Source organism: Galleria mellonella, unplaced genomic scaffold (assembly GCF_026898425.1).
Source record: "Galleria mellonella isolate WM207_F2 unplaced genomic scaffold, CSIRO_AGI_GalMel_v1 utg261, whole genome shotgun sequence".
Taxonomy (NCBI): domain Eukaryota; kingdom Metazoa; phylum Arthropoda; class Insecta; order Lepidoptera; family Pyralidae; genus Galleria; species Galleria mellonella.
The window spans coordinates 652,822-676,766 of NW_026442057.1; the positions used below are offsets into that span (position 1 = coordinate 652,822).

The following is a 23,945-nucleotide window of genomic DNA, read 5'->3' on the forward strand; positions in this document are numbered from 1 at the left end:
TAAGTACTTTCTTTCAGATAAAAAACCAATTTTTCAAGTCGGTTTATAACTAACATAGTTATGAGGTAACAAACACAAGAAAAAAATACAACCGAATTGGGAACCTCCTTCTTTTAAAAGTCGGTTAAAAATTTACAATATAAGTTAACCTGAAATATTAACACTTTGATGTGTCTTGAGTTATTAAAAATTTTCTTATTATAGTTAAAATACTCGTTTTAATTTATTTTCCTATCTATCTACCCGTACGAAGCCGGGGCGGATCGCTAGTATTCCATATTTATAATACAAATATTAATAACATACATATTTCATCACTAATCGAAAAATCATGTAACCAATCAAAATGGCGATACAAAATCACGTGTGAGTAAAAGAGCGTATGTCGGAAAATGAGAGAATTCCTCAAATATAGTTTTGTATAACGCTTATTGTATGGTGAATAGCAATAATTCAATGGATGGGAGTCGGGGATGTCCGGTGCGCCGGGAGCACGTGTCCCGACTTCCGGTGACGCCATCTTTATACTCATCCCCCTTTTCCCCCAGTTTCCGGTGAACGCTCTTGGTTCCGTCACGCAACCCCTTGCTTGGGAGCCATAAAGTGAGAGCTTTATAAGAATAGTGACTTATTTTTACTTGTATTACGACGTGGATAATAATTGCTTTCTTTTTGCTTTGCTCCGTGGTCCCGGCATAGAATAGGTCACCCCTTACATTCTCATGGTGTCGTAAGTGGTGACTACGGGAGGGCAAAGGATGGGCACCAGCGTCCATCTTAAAACATCTCTAACGCCTGACTGCGGTTACCAATCCGCCTGCCAAGCGGGTTTTGTCTGTAGTGCCAACTATAGGCAAAACCCGCTAAGGGGCAGGCTTATGTTCATCAATCGACAATTAAAGGCTGATAGGATGGTGATGATGATGAACATGTCTTGTATTATATTCCCTCACATGAATAATTTAAGATTTTTTCTTAAAAGCCGACTTCATCTATGGTAAAACTAGTTTTTTTAATTTGAAACCTAAACCACTAAAATGATTTAGTTCTAAATTCTATGGAACCAATCAGAAATTATACCTTTTCAGACAAAAATAAAGAAGTTTCCATATTGGTTTACAACTGACGGAGTTATGAGGTAACAAATATACAAAAAAAACAATACAACCGAATCGAGAGAACTTCTTCCTTTATTAAAGTCGATTGGAAAAGAAAGAGATTGTATATATTTATATACATATAATTACATGTATTATTATTCAAATTAATTCTCGTAAAACTCTGTATAAATGCCACTATCTACCGATGCAAAGCGTAGATGTGTCGTTAGTAAATAAATCGCTCGACGTATGGCCATACAACCTATTCTCCTATCCATTCAATCAATCGAACAAAACTATACCTTAATATAACAATAAAGGGGTTCGTATTGCAATAACTTTTACTTAAACTTCATCCCAAGTTACCATAAAAGGCAAATATCTTGGTAAAAACGTTTTACGACGTTCTATAACGTCTTTCGCTTATGTATGTTAGTTTAGCATTTATTTACGTCATAATAGTTTATATAGAGAAGTTTCTATATATTTTTCTATATATCTATAAGTTTCTATAAGTATATATATATTTTATGCACCTTAGAATGGCAAACAAGCTGACGGCCCACCTGATGGGAAAGTGGTAACCGTCGCCTATAGACATGAGCAGTATCATGGACATAAGTATACTGTTTCGCCCATGATACCCCCCATGCATTGCCATTCCTGAGGACTCAGATGTTGTTCCTCTGTACCCTGTAAATTCACTGCCATATCCCACCCTTCAAACCGAAACACAGCCATGCAAACACAACTGCTTCACGGTAGAAACATGAATGGGACAGAGGTGGCCAAGCAAACGACTTTTGTACAAAGTCTCCCTCTGATAAATATATATTTTATACCATTATGGTGACAAACAAGCATACGGCCCGTCTGATGGCTAATAAGGTTACCGTAGCTGTAACATAAAGGATGTCACGTGCGCGTTACCGACCTTTGAGATACCTTAATACGCCCTTTTTTAAGTACCTCATACTGTAGTCTCCAGGGAAAGCCCCGGCAGGAAGATCAGTCCACAACCTAAGTGTCCTATGAAACTGCACTGTGCCGGGGGGAAAGGGATTGTTAGTAATGGTGACTGAGAATCTCCATTGCTAGCAATGTACCCAACCAGGTCGACCTCCTCGCGGTTCCCCCTGGAAACTATCATGGTTAATTCCTTAATGAATTCATCATGATGGGCTAACCGGCCTGTTTTCATTCTCATTTATCACCCTTCACTGGTGCTCCGCCAGCGTATCCCATTAGCGCAGGCGGAGTTACCATACCATTTTCATCCATAAAAAAAAACTGCACTGTGCCTGACCATTCTGGTTCTAAGATGTGAGGATGGACTCCCTGCCGATGACGAGCGGTGCGATGGTGAAAGCTGATTGTAGGCACCATATCGAAGAGCTTTTCATATATCTTATATATAAATATCACGTGTCATATTGTTTGTAGTTGAACTCCATCGAAACGGCTCGACCGATTTTTATGAATATTTTTATATATATTTGGTAGGTATGAGAGCAGGTCGTAAACTTAGATTATATAGATAGAGCATTGGGCCTCAAAAACAGGTCAACTTTTTATCAGCTAATTGTCAAATTAGCTGACTCGTTTTTTTATTAGTGTTCTACATACTTACGCACACAACGTATCTTGACGTATGTATATTTAATTATTTAATAAATAAAATTAGTGTTTATACATTAAAAAGGTGCAAAATTTATAAGACAAAATAAATATAGAAGTTATAAAGGAATCACTCATAACTATTTTTCACGCAAAATCGTATGAAAAAGTTGAGCCGCCTTTTTCGGAGCATTTGTATGGAGACACTCTATGTATATAATCTAAGGTCGTAAAGTATATTTCATACAGCTGAATGGTAAGGCTATCCTTATCCAGACGAAAAAGGAAGCATACTTACCTATTGATACTTGAGACCGAAGGCACGTTGTCCTGACTGCAAATCCCCTCGCTCAGCAGCCGGTCCCGGATCTCCCAGGCGAACATCGTCGGGTTTTCCCTCTTGTATGCGGCGATTGCGTCGACCACAGGCGGAGTGGCGACCTTGGGCTTGGAGCCACCAATCACCCCCGCCTTGAAACTCCCAGTTTCGTAGTACCTGAAAGAAGGAAGGAGATTAGATCACATTTTCAGTCAAAACGTTTACCCGTGTGCCCGAAATATGGGGTCAGGATACGTTTTTTTTTATACTACTTAGAATGGTAAACAAGCTGACAGCCCACCTGATGGAAAGTGGTAACCGTCGCCTATAGACATGAGCAGTACTATGGACATAACAGAGTATACTGTTTCGCCCATGATACCCGCCATGCGTTGCCATTCCTGAGGACTTAGGTGTTATTCCTCTGTACCCTGTAAATTCACGCCATATCCTACCCTTCAAACCGAAACACAGCCATGCAAACACAACTACTTCACGGTTGAAACACAAATGGGACAGACGTACCCAAGCAATCGACTTTTGTACAAAGTCTCCCTCTGGTAGAGTGAATGAAAAAGGAACATAAATTAAAACAATAGAGAATAGAAGAGGTAAAATGCTGGGCCACCTTATACGACATGACAATTTTTTAAGAGCATAATAGAAGGAAAAATAGAAGGCAAAAATGAAGGGGAAGACCGAGGAATAACTACATGGGACAGATAAAACACTAGGTGTCATGTCGTATAGGGAAGTCAAGGATATGGCCTGGGATAGAGCTGGCTGGAAGAAGATGCATGAATTAGTTGCACCGACATGTGGAAACTCTTAAATGAAAAGAAGACGTTACAGAGTATACTCCTTCGCCCATTATATTCCCCATGCGTTGCCATTCCTGAGGACTCAGGTATTATTCCTCTGTACCCAGTAAATTCACGCCATATTCCACCCTTTAAACCGAAACACAGCCATGCGAACACAACTGCTTTACGGTTGAAACACGAATGGGACAGAGGTACCCAAGCAATCAACTTTTGTACAAAGTCTTCCTCTGGTAAATAAAAAAGGATTGTAGAAATAAATAAATAAAAACATCCTATATACTTATCCATTTTATATTTTTTTAATGGGTGATGAAGGAATGGTAACCTCACCTGGGCTATTGGTATACGCTGGCGGGGTACCAGTGAAGGATGACAGCTGAGAATGAAGGCAGGTCGGTTGGCCCATAGTAATTTATTGAACAAGAATTAGTCACCATGGTTTCCAAGGGAAACGCGTGGAGGTCGACCTGACAGATAAAATACTCTGTAGCAATGAGGCTGTTCAAATCTCATCACTAACAACAAACAAGAAAGTCTACCAGAGGGAGACTTTGTACAAAAGCCGTTTGCTTGGGCACCTCTGTTCCATTCGTGTTTCAACCGTTAAGCAGTTGTGTTTGCATGGCTGTGTTTCGGTTTGACGGGTGGGATATGGCGTGAATTTACTGGGTACAGAGGAATAACACCTGAGTCCTCAGGAATGGCAACGTATGGGAGATATCACGGGCGAAACAGTATACTCTGTTATGTCCATGGTACTGCTCATGTCTATATGCGACGGTTACCACTTTCCATCAGGTGGGCCGTCAGTTTGTTTCCCATTCTAAGTAGTATAGAAAAAAAAAACATTCTCTTCCCCCCATTCTGTATATTAGGAATAGATATACTAGTGTAATCTAGTTACAAAAAATACATTTCAATTACCATAAATCCAATCAAAAACGGTCGCGCAGCAAAAAGGCAAAAATGCAATAAATCATTGAAACAATCCGGCCTGCACTCCAGCGAAAGGGTAGGGTGACCAACTAATCAAATTGTCATAATACTGTCCCATTATTTTATTGAGCGACCGGGAATTTAATTTCGTCGCTCCTAATGCCGTGTCTCTCGAGACGGGGGCGTGAGTGTGCCTTGTCGTTCTCATTGCGGGATTGTCCTACGTTTTTCGTGAGAGAGGGCCACTTTATGGTTGATTTGGGATTACACACAGGGGCGTTTGGTACTCCGACGAATCAATATGTTGCGATTTCGCGCGCTTTTCGATTTTCAATTTGATTTTGAATCTTGTCCGTAGAATTATGTGTGTGAGGGGGCAGATGGGTTTGTTAATAATGGGGATTATTGGTCCGATTGCTAACAATACGTCCTGTCAGGTCGACCTCCTCGCGGTTCCCCTTGGAAACTATCGTGTTCTATTTTAAGCGAATTTATTACAATGCTCTAACTGACCTGCCTTTTCATCCGTCACTGGTACCCCGCCAGCGTAGAGCGCTAGCACAGGCGGGGATACCATTCCATTATCATCCATTTAAAAAAAATTGCGTGTATAAATTATAATTTAGTTTTTGATTATTTAATTAAAAAAAAAATGTCATAAATAAATTTATTCTATAGAATTATTATTAGTGAATACAGACAAGAACCAAGTGACCGTTTTTCGGGCGTTTCGATTATTAATTTAACATTTATTTATTTTTGTTTATTTATCAGGTGGGCCGTGTGCTTAATTTCCACGTCAGTGGCGTAAAAAAATGTATTATAATTTGCTAACAATACGTCCTGTCAGGTCGACCTCCTCGCGGTTCCCCTTGGAAACTATCGTGTTCTATTTTAAGCGAATTTATTACAATGGTTTAACTGACCTGCCTTTTGTCTTTTAATTTATTTTGTAATTTATTACAATATATTTGTTTTTTCATATACAATCTAATAGTGAATATGTTTATTTTTTTTATATGCGTTAACGCGAAACAATCCATTATCGTGCGCCCCTCCTCCCTGGGGAGGGGGCCGGTGCCGGGATGATCGTGTCCCATCCCGCCGTTGTTATTACGACGCTACACAAGTTTGACACGAAAGAATTACTCCTTCGCTTATAAAAGGCAATAGGTATAATCTTTTTTTTTAAACTCTACAACCAATTTTGAAATTATTTCCACGTGTTAGTTGACATTATTTTATTTTTAACTAGCGACCCGCCCCGGATACGCACGGGTATCACATCGTAGTAGAAACCTCTAAAATTATCAGTGTTTCTCTACAATATTATGCATGTATTATACATATAAACCTTCCTCTTGAATCACTCTATCTATTAATAAAAATCCGCTTCAAAATCCGTTGCGTAGTTTTAAAGATTTAAGCATACATAGGGACGGACAGACAGCGACAGCGACTTTGTTTTATACTATGTAGTGATTACCTACCAGGTGAAAATTGAGGAAACATTTGATACGGAACCTTCTTTTTTAATTAAATAATTATCTTTTATCAATGTGTTACGAGGCAACTGAAAAACTGTGGTCTGGAAAGTAGATAGATAGATAGATAGATAGATAGATAGATACTCTTTATTGTTTCCTCCAAAAGATTACAATAGTAAACTTATTATAAATTTATTAAAAAAGTAATAACATACAGTACACATCCTTCATATGGATTACACAACACACATTCACACATACTCACGAACATTCCCACATTCATTTACTCAACTTCGCTTCTCTTAAGGGCATATATAATTAGTGTTTTATAATTGCTTGTGTATCTATATTGTTGATTTTATTACTTTTTCACTATTTCAATTTTATATTCCTTTTTATATTAATACCCGTCCACTATGTACTTTTTATTACAACACATTTGTGATTTGTTAATCTTCGCCGGGTGCCCACGATACAGGTCCTAGTGTGGGGCCCATTGTATCTTGTTTTTGTAACTTTGTGTTTTTTGCCAAATAAAAAAAAATAAATAAAAAAAAAATTAATCCTATATTAATTTTGCCATCGTCGTGTAAGTCACCGGCATAGAATAAGTTTTAGTCGAGTTTAATACATATATAAAATACATGCTTTATACAGTGTGATCGAATACCTAAATGCCAATATTAAATTATGACATGTTTTTTAATTTTTTTTTTACAACGCAGGGGGCAAACGAGCATGCGGCTCACCTGATTTTAAGTGACTACCGCTGCCCATGGTCACCCACAACACCAAAGGCATTGCAGGTGTGCTGCCGGCCTTTTAATGTTTTTTTAATTTTTTATTTATTTTTTTATACAACTTAGAATGGCAAACAAGCTGACGGCCCACCTGATGGAAAGTGATAACCGTCGCCTATAGACATGAGCAGTACCATGCACATAACAGAGTATACTGTTTCGCCCATGATATCCCCCATGCGTTGCTATTCCTGAGGACTCAGGTGTTATTTCTCTGTACCCAGTAAATTCACGCTATATCCCACCCTTTAAACCGAAACACAGCCATGCAAATACAGCTGCTTCACAGTTGAAACACGAATGGGACAGAGGTACCCACGCAATCGACTTTTGTACAAAGTCTCCCTCTGGTAACTGAAGTAAGCTGACGGCTCACCTGATGGAAAATGGTAACCGTCGCCTATAGACATGAGCAGTACCATGCACATAACAGAGTATACCTATGGGAGTTGGTAGATAATTATTCCATTCACCATCATATCAGCCATTAACTGTCCACTGCTGAACACAAGCCTTCCCAATAAGGAGAGTTTTGCCAGTAGTTGCCAAGCTTGGCAAGCGGGTTGGCAACCGCAGTGAAGTTTTGGAGATGTTTTAAATAGGTATTATAACTTAATTACGTACTTAAAAAGAACACCGCAGTACTTTAATAAAGAAATTAATTTTCCCGCACTGTACAACTATGTTAAAGTGAATGCTGTGAATACCTATAATAGGCATGTGCATTAATATTGTATTATATTTAATAAAGAAATTAATTTTCCCGCACTGTACAACTATGTTAAAGTGAATGCTGTGAATACCTATAATAGGCATGTGCATTAATATTGTATTATATTTAATGTTTCAAATTCAAATTCAAATTCAAATTCAAATTCAAATTCAAAAATCATTTATTCATGTAGGACATTTTAGCCGCTTATGAACGTCAAATTTTTACATTATAATTTTATATTTTCCCTACCGTCCAGTTCGGTATATAGATCCAATTGAGAAGAACTGGCAAGAAACTCAATTGAATTACTTTTTTTTTTAAAGCCAGTTTATTTACAATGTATATTTATATAGGTGTCTATGTCTAACATTAAATGAAAATTCAGTGCATGAACAACTATTGCCATGCACACTCGTCATTCAAGTAATCGTTTAGTGAGTAATAGGCTTTGCTCAGTAAATATGATTTAACAGATGTTTTGAATTTTGTTATATTCAGAATTCAGAAGTTTGTTATACCTATATGTTATAATGCAATATGTTGTTGGTGTTCATTTATATAAATAAATAAATAAATAAGAAGTGGCCATAAATGGATCATTCGGTCAAAAAGATCTTAACAGGATTCGAACCGCACTCAGCTAATACTGTGTAGGGGCGTGTGCATAGCGGGTGTTTTGTGGAATTATTCACAAACGCTATCGAGATAAGTCAATTACAAGTGTGATCACACCCTAAGTGAGTGTATCTGCGTACAATTAGACACAAAAGTGCTTCGCGTGTTTATTTTAATTATTTTTATTTATGAAAAGATTGATGAATGTGGAGGAAGCGAAAGAGGTTTGTTTGTATCGAAGCATTTGGCGTTAATTGTTTCTACCTACCCTAATGGGAGACAGGCGTGACAGATATGTATGTATGTATGTATTTTTATTTCGTTTGAGATAATTTATTTATTTATTTACTCTTTATTGCACTACTTAAAGAATATATATATATTGTAGTACGTGTATACCAAATTTTATAGTAATTGGTTAAGACGTTAACAAGTAACAAACAAACTCACTTTCACCTTTATAATATTAGTAAGGATTCTTTGTTCCACTTATTATGTAAGTTTATTACTATGAGGTACCCACGTTATGCTCATTGCTTTGCATACACGGAAATTATCTAAAGTCTATTATAAACTATATACTTACTAATAATTTATTATTTATCCTATTATTTTTCCACCATATATAATAAGTCATGCTTTATATACAAACCCTATTGACTCTCTCCTTTCGGGTTCTCAAGCTTGACTGGAAGAAATCCTTTCAAGACATAAGTCCGTCTGTATAAATTTTTCCCATAACCTAAATATCTATAATATAAGTGTATATACAAAAGCATTAAAAGTCTATAGGCGACGGTTACCACTTTCCATCAGGTGGACCGTCAACTTGTTTGCCATTCTAAGTTGTATAAAAAAAAAAGACACATAGATACATTTATTTGCCAGAACATTGTGTTTGCAGATCTTGATTTATTTTGAAGTACAAATGTTCACTTTACAGTCTGAAGCATGTAAATTCATTGTTGGATGCATACAAGTTATTATACCTAATTATTTTCACATTACGTCAATTATTCATTCGGTTAACAATAAAACAATCATAGTAGTATGTTAAAAAAATACAATATTTTAAGATTTAAAAAAAATACCGATTTCATTAGAGATGAAACTAGATAGTTTGATTTAAAAGCTAAAATACTGAGCCGATTTTGATAAAATGTCTAAAGGATCAATCTGAAAGTATACCCTACGTGTATAAGTGTAGTGTTCGTTTCGTTTAAGCAACATCAAAAAGAAGAACAATATCTATCTAATCATCAGGAATTTTTCAACCAGCTTCAATGAAGAAGATCTCAATTCGATTGTATTTTTTTTATGTTTATAGCTACAATTCGGAAAATTTCAAGATTGATTATGTAGAAATTTTATCGAAATCGGTTCAGTTGTTTAATTTTTAAAATGAAAATAACTAATTTTGTCACGATTGAAGTCGATTTTTCGTGGACCAAAATCTTAAATTATGACACTTTAATTTCGCAGTTGAGCCATTGTGCGCAGGAGTGTAATGACAGGATTATCAATTCAGCTTTCATAAACATTACGAAATCATAAAAAGGAATCACCAATTATCGTATGTAGAGATAGAGATTGAGATAAAGGTAGAGATCCTGGTGACCTTAGCATCCACGCTTATTGGGGCGACTCTATTTATTAAAGTAAAAATAATTTAGAAACACTTTTTTACTAAACTGTACAGAGACAGCAATATACAAGGGCGCTTGTTCTACTGTGTCTACTGGGACACTCACTAACATTATCGTAATGTCAATGCGGAGGGTTCCGTACCACTTTAGGGTTCTGTCAGCAGAAATTATAGTTGCCTCTAATACGATCAAAATTACTCTCTGCAGCGGTCTGTTTTACTCTTATTCCGTTGTATTAAAGTACACATTTGAATACAACTGTATGGATTATTGGACATTAGTTTTTTTTTGTTATGAATTGCTCATTGTTTTTGTAATAAGGATTTTTTTCTAGATTTTTTAGTTTAGACAGCACTGTTCAACCAACTTTAAAAAAGTTTTCAAATTGATTTTTTTATACTACTATGGTGACAAACAAGCATACGGCCTGTCTGATGGTAAATAGGATTATAGATGTTTGTAACATCAGAGATGTCACGTGCACGTTGTCGACACTTAAGAAACCTTATTAGGTTTTTCTTGAGAAACCCCATGCTGTAGTCTCTAGGGAAAACATCGACAGGAAAATTACACTACAGTTAAACTTTTCGCAGGAGGAAACACTTATGATACTGCAGTTTTTGTTCCAGGAAAGATGGACTTTGTTGGCGAGCGGTATGATGGTCGAAGAGTTCCTCAGAACAAAATCCATTTTGCAGGCGGTAGAAGATGCAAAGAGACGTAAAGTCTCGCCTTAAATTTAGGGGCTCGATACCATCTGTTAACTTGAATAAAATAATTTTTTTTTGTTATAAATATTTCTCGTCATCATCATCATCTCAGCCATTATCCGTCCACTGCTGGACATAAGCCTCCCCATAGACCGCCATAAAGAACGGTCCCGAGCCACCTGCATCCACTGACTCCGTGCAATGCATTTGAGGTCGTCACTCCATCCAGTGGAGAGTCGTTCTACACTATGTTTGCCCATATGAGATCGTCACTCAGGAACCTTTCTTTCCCATCAGCCCATTGCCACTTCAGCTTGCTTATCCTTCGGGCTATGTCGGTCACTTTAGTTCTGTTGCGGATATCCTCATTTCTGATTTTGTCACGTAAAGAAACTTTGAGCATAGCCCTCTCCATAGAGGGGCGGAAAGGGATAGTTAGTAATGGAGATTAAGAATCCCTTTGCTAGCAATATACCCAACCAGGTCGACCTCCTCGCGGTTCCCCCTGGAAACTATCATGGTTAATTCCTGATGAATTCATCATGACGGGCTAACTGGCCTGTTTTCATTCCCATCGATCACCCTTCACTGGTGCTCCGCCACCGTATCCTGTTAGTGCAGACGGAGTTACTATACCATTTTCACCTCTCCATAGTTCGCTGACTAACTTGAAGATTATACATACATATATTTTAATGTAATAACTACCGGTTTAACTTACGTGTAATTAGATCGAAAAAGCTCGACTAGTTTCGGAAACAAATCGTGATCCTTAGTCATGAGCAACTGTGACGCGAGCGACTGACTGTACATATAGGTATAAATATAATTTTAATTGTACACTTTTAACTGAAAACTATTAGATGATTAAAAAAGAATTTAATTAAATTGATTTACTGTATAAATACATACATTTATACAGCTGACTCGGCAAACGTTGTTTTACCATATTACATTATTTCTAGAACAATACATGAATATTTATCGTACTACAATTATTATATTCGATTGTCATCTTGCAACCGTATTGCGGTATATAAAAACTGCGATTAAAAAACAGGGGTTGATCGCAAAAGCGTGAAAATTTGAATTTGTATGTATTTTTCAGTGCTCAATCATAATAAAATTAAAATAAAAAAAAATCGTCAAAATATAAAAAAAAAAATATTTAGCGGTGGGTCACCCTTATTGAGGGGTATGAAAAATAGATGTTGGCCGATTCTCAGACTTACCCAATATGCACACAACATTTCATAAAAAACAGTAAAGCGGTTTCGGAGGAGTTTGGTAACAAACACCGCGACACGAGAATTTTATATATTAGATATACGCATCTTTCTTTGTGGGCATTTTCATTCATTCATATTATCGATTTGACAGTAACAGAATATGAGAATAATCGGTATCATATATCGAACATACTGATAATCAGATAACGGGGGTAGGCAGCGATGTTATCGCGAGGAGAGCCGAGCCAGCTTACCGGGATTACAGTGGCTTACCATAATCTGGATTCAGGTTTATTAGTTTACTTTTTTATTTGCCTAGTGTATTGTAGTGTTGTCGTTGAATCAGTTGCCGTGTGGTCCCAGTATGGAATATAAACCATTCCCTTACGACGCCTTCTCATTCCACTAAGTTTTATCACAATTCCTTCACTGTTTCTAGCATTAGGTAAAGCAGTTGTGTTTGCATGGCTGTGTTTCGGTTTGAAGGTTGGGATATAGCGTGAATTTACAAGGTACAGAGGAATAACACCTGAATTCTCAGGAATGGCAACGCATGGGGGGTATCATGGACGAAACAGTACACTCTGTTATGTCCATAGTACTGCTCATGTCTATAGGCGACGGTTACCACTTTCCATCAGGTGGGCCGTCAGCTTGTTTGCCATTCTAAGTTGCATAAAAAATTGAAAAATAAATGTCTTTATACAGTGTCTCCCTGGTAAGTAGTTCGATCAAACTGTACAACAATTAACACAAATGAAAGTAGTGCACCGGTCCTGCGTCCGTAATAATAATTAGTCTGTTTTTCTGTTCGTGTGTTGGGCAGAAAGCGTGACCGACGCCACACTTCCGTTTGTAGCACATCAAATCAACGCTCTGATACTGTATTTATGATCAAGTCTTTTAGGGGACTGCTTGCTGTACAGGTTTCGTGGAAAAGCCTACGTCGAAATTGACTCCTTACAGTCTCCTATTCTATCATTAACTTGTTCTATATCACTCATCATACTCGTGAACGGGAGATATCTGTAGGAAACGGTCTCTTCTGGTCGCTTCAACTGACAAATTTTTTTATACAACTTAGAATGGCAAAGAAGCTAACGGCCCACCTGATGGAAAGTGGTAATGGCCTATAGACATAAGCAATATCATGGACATAACATAGTATACTGTTTCGCCCATGATACCCCTGATGCGTTGCTATTCCTGAGGACTCAGGTGTTATTCCTCTGTACCCAGTAAATTCACGCCATATCCCACCCTTCAAACCGAAACACAGCCATGCAAACACAACTGCTTCACGGTTGAAACACGAATGAGACAGAGGTACCCAAGCAATCGACTTTTGTACAAAGTCTCCCTCTAGCGATTGGTGTGATTTTGTGGCATTTATTTATTATTTTTAATTTTATTTTTAAATATAAAATTGAATAAAAAAAAAGCTAATTCAATAGTACATCGACAGAAGTGAGAACTCGCGAATGTATAGCCAAACATTGTGCTCGCAAACTCGAAACAAAACATCCGGAATGGCCCGCCGGCGGCGCGCCGCCCGGCAAATAAATTGAAAGCCAAGAGCTACTGCTTCCATTCGGCGTCAGTGTCCACCAATCCCGCGGGAATAGGGATGGGACGTGCTCACGTGCCGCGGACTTTTATTATTATTATTATTTTATCTAAACCAGTATTTTAAAAAGGAAATATTGAAAAAAAATTTGTAATTTATAAATTTAAAAAGTGTTTAAACGATTTTGAAAGGTCAATGGACCGTTTGTAAGGTCCGAATTTGTCGTCAAATGTATTAAAAAATTAAAAGGCAGATTTGTGTCTCAAAATTATGTCCGTCTTCTTTTCGGTCTTTTGTCTCAGGCCTTTTGTTTTGTCCCAAGCTGTCAGTTTTAATTGTAGAATGTCTTAGCGGCCAGCGATAAAACCGGTCAAAGAGGCCGCAACAGATTTTTTTTTACCTATACATAACTACTTTTTTTTAAAATATGATAATGGAATGATTATCATCTTTTAAAAAAAATGATAATCATAAATGAATAGAATACGATGGCTTCCAAAGGGAACCGCGTGGAGGTCGACCTAGCAGGGTTTATTGCTAGCAATGGGGCTACTAATCTTCCTTATTAACAATCTCTTCTCCACCAGAGAGATGGATTATCAGCGAGTAACGTGGGCTGTAATATTTTTTATAACACTTGTAAATTAAATAATATATATTTTTTTTTTGTAGACGGCTATTCAATTTCAGTAAAATTTGTAGAGAAAAAACAAAAAGTTATCTAATTTTTGAGTTACAAAAAACCATCTATCTATCCTTATTTTTATTATTTCCTTCTAAATTTTATAATTACTCTAGCCACGACAAATTTATATCGCTAAATCAGTGAAAACCTGTTATTGGCTTTTTATATGGATAAGTTGTTATTGTTTTAAGCTATAAATTGTAAGCTGTTGGTTTTTCAATAAATAAATAAACCTTATTTTCAAATTTTGAGAGCACATTGTATACTTTTCGATATGAATTAATTTTTTTAACCTACCACTACTAATATATATATATATATATATATATATATATATATATATAATTGAAAAATAAAACCAATACTCTCAAATGTAATACAGGAAAATAAGTGGGATGCAGGTGGCTCAGGACCGTTCCTTATAGACGGGCGGAAAAAGAAATATAAATAGATTCTGATAAAGGACTAATCGAGAAAGGGCAATAACCGCATTCATATCTCGCTGTTACATAATGTATTAATATACATTGTACTCCTATACAGCTGCGTGACTGGCGAAATCTTAACTTACTCAGTTAACTATATTTTCCCTGATATATGAGCATACTAACCAGAGGGAGACTTACAAAAGTCGATTGCTTGGGTACCTCTGTCCCATTCGTATTTCAACCGTGAAACAGTTGTGTTTGCATACCTGTGTTTCGGTTTGAAGGGTGGGATATAGCGTGAATTTACTGGGTACAGAGGAATAACACCTGAGTCCTCAGGAATGGCAACGCATGGGGGGTATCATGGGCGAAACAGTATACTCTGTTATGTGCATGGTACTGCTCATGTCTATAGGCGACGGTTACCACTTTCCATCAGGTGGGCCGTTAGCTTGTTTGCCATTCTAAGTTGTATAAAAAAAAAAAAAAACAATTTTAATTTTGCTGACCCGACACTCGACGACTCCTGTAAAAGGCTGGAAAATAACGCTACCATTTGGAGTCCATTTAAAATTCATAGATGTACACAGATTCTAGGAAAGTTAGAAAAATAGTACTTATTATTTGTTGTATTATTTTTGCATCATATATGTTATGCATTCCTGCTTAAGGTTAAGGAAAAGAGACAAATTATTAGAACTATTGAGGACAGAAGGAAGAAAATGTTGGGACACTTGATACGACACGACGAACTTATGAACATTATAATAGAAGGTAAGATAGAAGGAAGGAGGGGGAGAGGGAGACCGAGGCATAGTTTCATCAGGCAGAACATCGAATCTTACTTCTGTAGGCATTTGTACTATCACATGTCGCAAAAAGAACCTTCTTCGATTTTTAATAAAAATTAAAAAAAAAAATTGTCGAATTAGTTTGACTAAACTAGTTCTAGATTTTTGCAGTTAGAAACATATTTAGCTAGTCATTTTTTTTTATGCAACTTAGAGTGGTAAACAAGCTGACGGCGCATCTGATCGAAGGTGGTAACCGTCGCCTATAGACATTAGCAGTACCATGAATATAACAGAGTATACTGTTTCACCCATGGTACCTCCCATGCGTTGCCATTCCTGAGGACTCAGGTATTATTCCTCTATACCTTGTAAATTCACTGCCATATCCAATCCTTCAAACCAGGGGGAAAAGGTATTGTTAGTAATAGAGCTAACTGCCCCATTACTAGCAATACACCCTACTATATCGACCTCCACGTGGTTCCCCCTGGAAACCATCGTGATTAATTCCAGTTGAATTTGTCAGGATGGGCTAACTGACCTGCTTTCATCCTCATCTGTCATTTCTCACTGATGCCCTGCCGGTATATACCGATAGCGCAGGCGGGGTTATCATACCATCATCGCCCATTAAAAAAAACCCTTCAAACCATTTACATTTCATTTTTATTTTAATGAATACAGGTGGCTCAGGACCGTTGATCACCGATCACCCTCATAGACCTTGTGCCAGTCTATGAGGGTGTCTTAATGTTCAGCAGTGGACAGATAACGGCTGATGACGATGATGATGATGAATTTATTTTTATAAATATGAAAAATATGTTTGCGACATTGTAATAATAATCCCGGAATTCCCGCGACCACTCCCGGGACTCGTCTCACCACTAGAGGTCAATTTTCAATTTAAAACAAACAATAGCCAGTCCGAGCGGCCCCCGCGTTCTTATTATTCTGAATATATTGAAATTACATCGGGCTCTGTTTTAGAACAGGGTATTTTAATCAAAGTTTTATCATTTAATACACAGTAAAATAGGTGTATTTTGTTTGTGTTAAGGGTAAGCGAGCTAAGGTGGCCATGGACTGGTCGTATTGCTCGAAGAATCGATAACCGATGGGGAAAAAAGGTTTCTATGTGGCGACCCAAAGGGAGACTTTGTACAAAAGTCGATTGCTTGTGTACCTCTGTCCCATTCGTGTTTCAACCGTGAAGCAGTTGTGTTTGCATGGCTGTGTTTCGGTTTGAAGGGTAGGATATTGCATGAATTTACTGGGTACAGAGGAATAACACCTGAGTCCTCAGGAATGGCAACGCATAGGGGGTATCATAGGCGAAACAGTATACTCTGTTATGCGATAGTATACTCTGATAGGCGACGGTTACCACTTTCCATCAGGTGGGCCGTCAGCTTGGTTGCCATTCTAAGTAGTATGAAAAATCATTATGTTTGTATATATATATAAATATATATATATATATATTTATATATATATACAAACTATATGCTGACTACTATGTCCTGACTTGTAACACTGCATCTGCTAAATTACACTCATTAGATAAATCTAAGCACTCGGTTAGTAGTCAAGTTCTGTGGCTTAGTTAACTTAGCTAGATAACTGCAGTTAAGCGTCGGGTTACCGCAAATGAGTAGGGCGTTTAACTTGATCTGCTTAATATAGTAGAACTAAAGTCAAATACGGAAAATAGGGATAGTGTAGGTGGGCAAGCAAGGTAAAGGATAGATAGAGAAATCAAATTGATACAATAACAGACTGTCAATTCTATTGTGTTTTAATTGTGTGTATGTATGTTACGCAATATCTTCGTAAATTTTGAACGAGTTTGATGATTCCTTTTTTTTGGTACTTTATATATATTTATATATATATATATATATATATATATATATATATATATATATATATTTATATTTTTTTTTTTTTTGTTTGTATGTAACAACACGTGTATTGTACCAATATTTATTAATTTAATACTTTAATGCACAGTGTAAATGTATGTATGTATGTTACATTTGGCGAACTTAACGCTGAATCGTGTTCACTACCAATCAACCGTTGGTCCAAACAGAGAAATAGGTAAAAATAGAAAAATTAAAAATAGATATAAATAGACTAATATGTAAACTGAGTACGAAATGATGACATAAATTATCTTGACGATCAAATGACGGGTCGTGGCGCGCGCCACACAATCATGCCAAAATAAATCTAGTTCCAACGTAAAAATAACTTGAACAAAAAACCCCGGGGACAATACAAATTACACTCGCGGCCAATTACTGCAGAGATGCGTTACACAAACGGAGAACAAAAGAAAATGACATAAGTGTACTAGACTAGCTAGGGTTGCCAACACATTGGTATTTTCAAGTAGACGGAAACTCTATCGTGGAATAATTAAAATTGTGTCCGACAATAAAATTTCGATTGAAATTGTGGCAAAACTAGTTGTTTTAATTTAAAAACTAAATCACTGAACCGATTTTGATAAAATTTCTACAGGACCAATCTGTAAGTATATCTTTTCCAAAAAATCTTTAAATTAGTTTACAATTCGCGGAGTTATAAGGTAAGAAATGTAAAAAAATATACGATTAAATTTAGAACCTTCTACTTTTTTAATTTGGTTGATCAAACATACAAGGTTATTTATTTAGAATAAGATACTAGTACTAACTCGCAATTTTCGTTGCAACTTTCGGGATAAGTAACATCCTGTAAAATTAATAGTTAGATAGATACTCTTTATTGTTTCCTCCAAAAGATTACAATAGTAAACTTATTATAAATATAAACAATTACAAGAAATAATTACTTTACAAATAAAAATTTAATATAATATAAATTTAGAAATAATAGGATCTTCATCGTGCCTCCGATCAAACTGTTTATAATTACTCCTCTCCATCCAAAGGTTGCCTGCAAGAGATCGCTCTTAGCGATAAGGTCGCCCATTGTTTTCTCACTGTGATTATTTCTTGTAATTGTTTATATCTATAATAAGTTTACTATTGTAATCTTTTGGAGGAAACAATAAAGAGTATCTATCTATCTATCTATGTGATTATATGTCATGTATATATTTATTAATAGATGACCCGACAAATATAATCATCCTCTATATTATTATTTGTTTAGTTTTTTTTTTTTATTATTTGTTAGTTATTTGTTGGGATAAAAACTATTCTGTCAAGCTGAAACTTCTTAAAGGTAGACAACGCACGTATCTCAAGGGCAAAGGGATTGTTAGTAATGGGAATCTAACTACACCATTGCTAGCAATATACCCTATCAAGTTTACCTTCATGCAGTTCCCCTTGAAAAAACTATTTTGATTGATTCTTGTAAAATTCTTCACTATGGACTAACTGACATGCTTTCATGCTCACCTATCATTCCTCTTTGATACCTATAGGTGTATACCGATAGCGCAGGCAAAGTTACCATTCCATTAACATCTATTAAAAAAAAAGTACTCATCCCTGGCATTACAGGAAGTTCATAGGCTACAATATCACTGTTTACTATCAGACAGGCCTTATGCATGTTTATCACCATAGTACTATAAAAAAGTGATAAAGACACAAAGAGAGGTAACATCTTGATTTTGAGTCGTTTAATCTCGAAGTCGTATAAAAAAAGCCAATTATTTTTATTAATTACATGTGGCAACCCTAGACAAGCGGATACGGCGAAGTAGGCGCACGCGCCGGTTTGTTCATGAGCCATGACGGTGTTTTATGGATCGTCTGCACGTACATTGTGCCGAAAGGGAACAGTACACTCGTCTATCGTCTAGTCTCTGATTGCTGTGATTATTCTAAAGAAAATTCTACCATATTTTAAATATACAATCGGCCGGGGGGGGGGGGGGGATGGCATTGTTAGTAATGAAGTCTAATAGCCCCATTGCTAGCAATATATCCCTCTCAGATCCACCTCCACGCAGTTTCCCCTGGAAACCATAATTTTATAGAACTTAGAATGGCAAACAAGCTAACGGCCCACCTGATGGAAAGTAGTAACCAGCCAGACTATTCATCCTTACTAATAATATAAATGTGAAAGAGAGTGTGTTTGTTTGTTACCTTATGACGCCTTAACAGCTTAACAATCAAACCTTTTCTCTTTATAATATTATTATAGAAATATAGACTAGCTGTTTCCTATGGCTTTGCACACATGCATCAATACTTTAGGATACTTTAGGATTTAATAGGATATAATCAATTCGTGTATACCGTGGTTAATAATTACCGAATTCGTCCTGACTCGCTTTCTTTCTCACCTATTATCCCTTACTGGTGGCCCACCTATACACATATATTGATAGGGTAAACGAGGTCGCTATGTCACTATTTCATTTTAACTCATTTAAAATAAACACACACACACACACACACACACATGCACACGCACGCACACACATGCATACATACGCACACACGCACGCACACATATATACATACACGCACGCAGGCACGCACGCACGCACGCACGCACACACAAAGAGAGAGGCATCACGACGTGTGTGTCAAACACTTACATATGGCTTTACTAACCTGGACAGTATTTTGGAAACACAGCCGTGAGACACCCGCAGCTGCCGGCTGATGTCGCACGGGCGCACCCCACTGTGGGCCAGCTCCACTATCCTCTGGCGTACCACGTCCGGCAAAGGTCGACCGTTCACAAACACACCGCCTAGTTGATTGACGCCGCCGTGACCTGATGAAGAAATACGAAAGATAAGTAAATTCACCAGAAGAGGATTGTATAAAACTCCGTGTCTTCATTTTCCGCACACAGTATCAAAATTTTTTTTAATCCAACTTAGAATGGCAAACAAGCTGATGGAAAATGGTAACCGTCGCCTATAGACATGAGCAGTACCATGGACATAACAGAGTATACTGTTTCGCCTATGATACCCCCCATGTGTTGCCATCCCTGAGAACTCAGGTGTTATTCCTCTGTACCCTGGTAAAGAGCTTGCTATATATATTGTGTTGCGATTTCAAATGTGATATTGCCATTTCATAATCCTTGAATAATGTAGGTTGGAAATGCAAAGATCCTCTAATGTTGCCAGCATTTATAATGTTGGCAACATCAGGAGTGTTGTATGGTTGACTCTGAAGAGACAGTACCTCCCTTTTGGAAGCACCCCATATTGTGACGTAACAAAAAGGACATTATAAATGTACCGGCTCAACCGGCCATGAACCGGTCCATCGATCGGCACGCAACCGACCGAAACTCGCGATCGATGTAGCCAACGGTCATATCCGTGCTATACCCAGATCAAAGTATTTAATAGTTATAAGCTCGAAGTAACTACGTAGAGTTTCAATTTGAAAGGCATGGTAGCCAATGCAGTCTCTGAAGTTTTGACCCTAACAATCTTAGGCCTCAGAAATGGTGAAAGAGAGGGGAAGGGGTTAGAAATGCTGTCAGTCCCATTGCTGGCAATATACCCTTTCCAATCATCGTGGTCTCTAGATTCATTGTGCTGAATTCCAAGATCTGTGTCGACCTCCTCGCGGTTCCCCCTGGAAACTATCATGGTTAATTCCTGATGAATTCATCATGATGGGCTAACTGGCCTGTTCTCATTCTCATCTATCACCCTTCACTGGTGCTTGACCGGCGTATCCCGTTAGCGCAGGCGGGGTTACCATACCATTTTCACCCATCAATAATAAAAAAAAACTAAGTATGGCTAGAAACTGTCTATTTAAAATCTATAGGAAATGAAAGTGCCTAACAGAAGATTTGAAATCAAATATTGTATTCAAATTTACTTTTGACTGAATTTAGATATCGTTCATTCATTCAGTCTCATTACATCTCATGTAAAATAAATTTACCCGGTTTTAAATTATCCGGATAAAAGTAACCCGGTTATAACCGGGTGTTTAATACTATGAAAACCATATCGTACCGTTAGTTTGATAAGCCGGATAAAATCAAAACAAACCGGTCACACCCGGGTATCGATTGAGGCGCGGGGCGTGACGGATCGATGCAGTCGTCACGGCGGGCGCCTCCCCCAACGTACCCGGCCACGGGAAAGTGTTTCTTACCAAGATATTATAGGTGCGTCCGATTTTTAACCGGTTTTTGTACGGTAAAGCTTACACCTCATTTTCATGTAGGAATTTTTATAACCGGTTTCTTAAAAAAATATTTAGAGATTTTATATATATATATATATATCTAGTGTATATATATATATATATATATATATATATATATATATATATATATATATATTATATATGCATATTTATTTTATGAATGTTTGTATGTATGTAATTATCATCTTATACTAAAATATAAATAATTATATTTTAAAAAATCGCCATCGAATATCTTTGTACATCCTAAAGGTTGACTGATAGAGAACATTTATGGCATTAAGTCCGCCTTTTGGACCACATTTTATTGGTTTCTAAAGTGTAAATAAATAAATTTAGCCCCTTAATCATAAAAATCGTCATACTTCTTATAAATTTGTTGTAATGAACTACTATTGAACTGTTTTGTCTCTTTATTTTGTGCTAAATGCCTAATTTGAAAGAAAGGGACAAAACAAGGTAGTACAATTAGTGAGCAAAGCTTAAAATTTCTTTTTGTACAATAAAATTATATTTCCATACAATAAAGAACGAAAAAAACAGATCTGACATTTTTAATAAGAAAAAACTGATTTAAATTGTGGGTAAAACAGTTATTTTGCTTTGAAAAGTAAACTACTAGATTGTTTTTGATAAAATTTCTATGGAACCAATCTGTAGATATATCCTTTCAGATAAAAAAAGAATTTTTAAAATCGGTTTAGAACTGACGGAGTTATAAGGTAATAAACATAAAAAAAAAAAAACAAAAAATACAACAATCGAATCGTGTACCTACTTTTCTTAAGTTGCAAACTTGTACTTTATAATTATTGTAGTGTTGATGTCTGTAACACATTGGATGATGTTGGGGGAAAGGGATTGTTAGTAATGGAGACTGAGAATCCCATTGCTAGCAATATAGCCAACCAGGTCGACCTCGTCGCGGTACCCCCTGGAAACTATCATGGTTAGTTCCTGATGAATTCATCATGATGGGCTAACTGGCCTGTTTTCATTCTCATCTATCACCCTTCACTGGTGCTCCGCCAGCGTATCCCGTTAGCGCAGGCGGGGTTATTATACCAATTTCACCCATCAAAAAAAAAAAAAACAAATTGGATGATGTTCACCATATGATATCCGAATGTATGAAATACAAAACACAAATGGAAGTATTGATACAGAAATACAGTCTCAATAGACAGGAGATTGGTTTGTTTTCAAATATACTCGCAGAGCCACATTCCGGAATGGCAAAATCTTTAATTACTATATTTTTGTATCAATGATTCCCTTCATCAAAATACACTACTGAGTTATTATGTATTATTTATTTATGTATCAATGTTTTAAGTATGTGACGTATTTTTTAAAATTAGGGTATGACGAGGCTGACATATCCTTATAGGATAAAAGCCTCTAAATAAAAAAGAAAAAAAAAACTATTGTGTTGTTAAACATATATAACATACTATGCATTATATATGTTATATATCCCATTTGATACGCGGTGTTACAAGATTACTTCTGCAGTCAGAGGTCATAAACATTTTCTTGCCATTTTCCTTTTTCATCTGAAACACTAGCGAGCTCCCTACAGTGAGTAATTAACAGTAATGGCATACAAGATGGCGGACGAAGAGCGGAAGCCGGCCCGTGAACCGTCCGCAGGTGTTCCCTCCGCTTGTTTCCTGAATCTCGAGGAAATATGTTTTTTTTTTTTAATGAAGCAGGGGTTCGGAGCCTTTTCTACAGATGTGTTTTATTGTTTTTTTTTTCCTTGTTTGGAAGTATCTAAGTAATTACAGGATATTTAATATTAACTTTAATGAATATTTGAGAAAACAAATGTATGTATCTTAATATCACATCAGCCGTTAACTGTCCACTGGTATATATTTATACTGGTATATATTTATATAGTTTTACGAAAAAGGAAAAATTTAAAAAAATCTCTTTTCTCTTTTCCCGATAAAAACTGTTCCCTGCTGCCAAACCAAACATTTCAACAGCTTCTGACAAGGCGACATCTATCGGACCAGCTAGTTTTTTTTTTTTTATTTATTATCACAAAAATACAGTTACAGAAATTCTGTTACATTAGCGTTCAGAAATCACGTAGGTTTACATTAATAGTAAATACATTCAAATTATTTAATTTGTATTAATATCATGCAAGAAGTATCGTTTTAATTTACATTCGATGTTGCTTTTTTTTACAACACAGGGGGCAAACGAGCATGCGGCTCACCGGATGGTAAGTGACTACCGCCGCCCATGGTCACCTACAACACCTACGGCATTGCAGGTGTACTGCCGGCTTT

At 36.7% G+C, this 23,945-nt stretch overlaps 1 protein-coding gene across 3 annotated transcripts in view; it reads right to left on the minus strand.

Moving 5' to 3' along the window:
- LOC113521055 (paired box protein Pax-5) overlaps window positions 1-23,945 on the minus strand; it is a 141,581-nt gene that overhangs the window by 33,634 nt on the left and 84,002 nt on the right. For all 3 annotated transcript variants that reach the window (XM_052894981.1, XM_052894980.1, XM_052894982.1), the window contains 2 exons: window positions 20,062-20,227; window positions 3,016-3,213 (listed from right to left, as the gene is read on the minus strand). In XM_052894981.1, coding sequence (XP_052750941.1) covers window positions 3,016-3,213; window positions 20,062-20,227 — 364 coding nt within the window. The remainder of the gene's footprint in view (window positions 1-3,015; window positions 3,214-20,061; window positions 20,228-23,945) is intronic.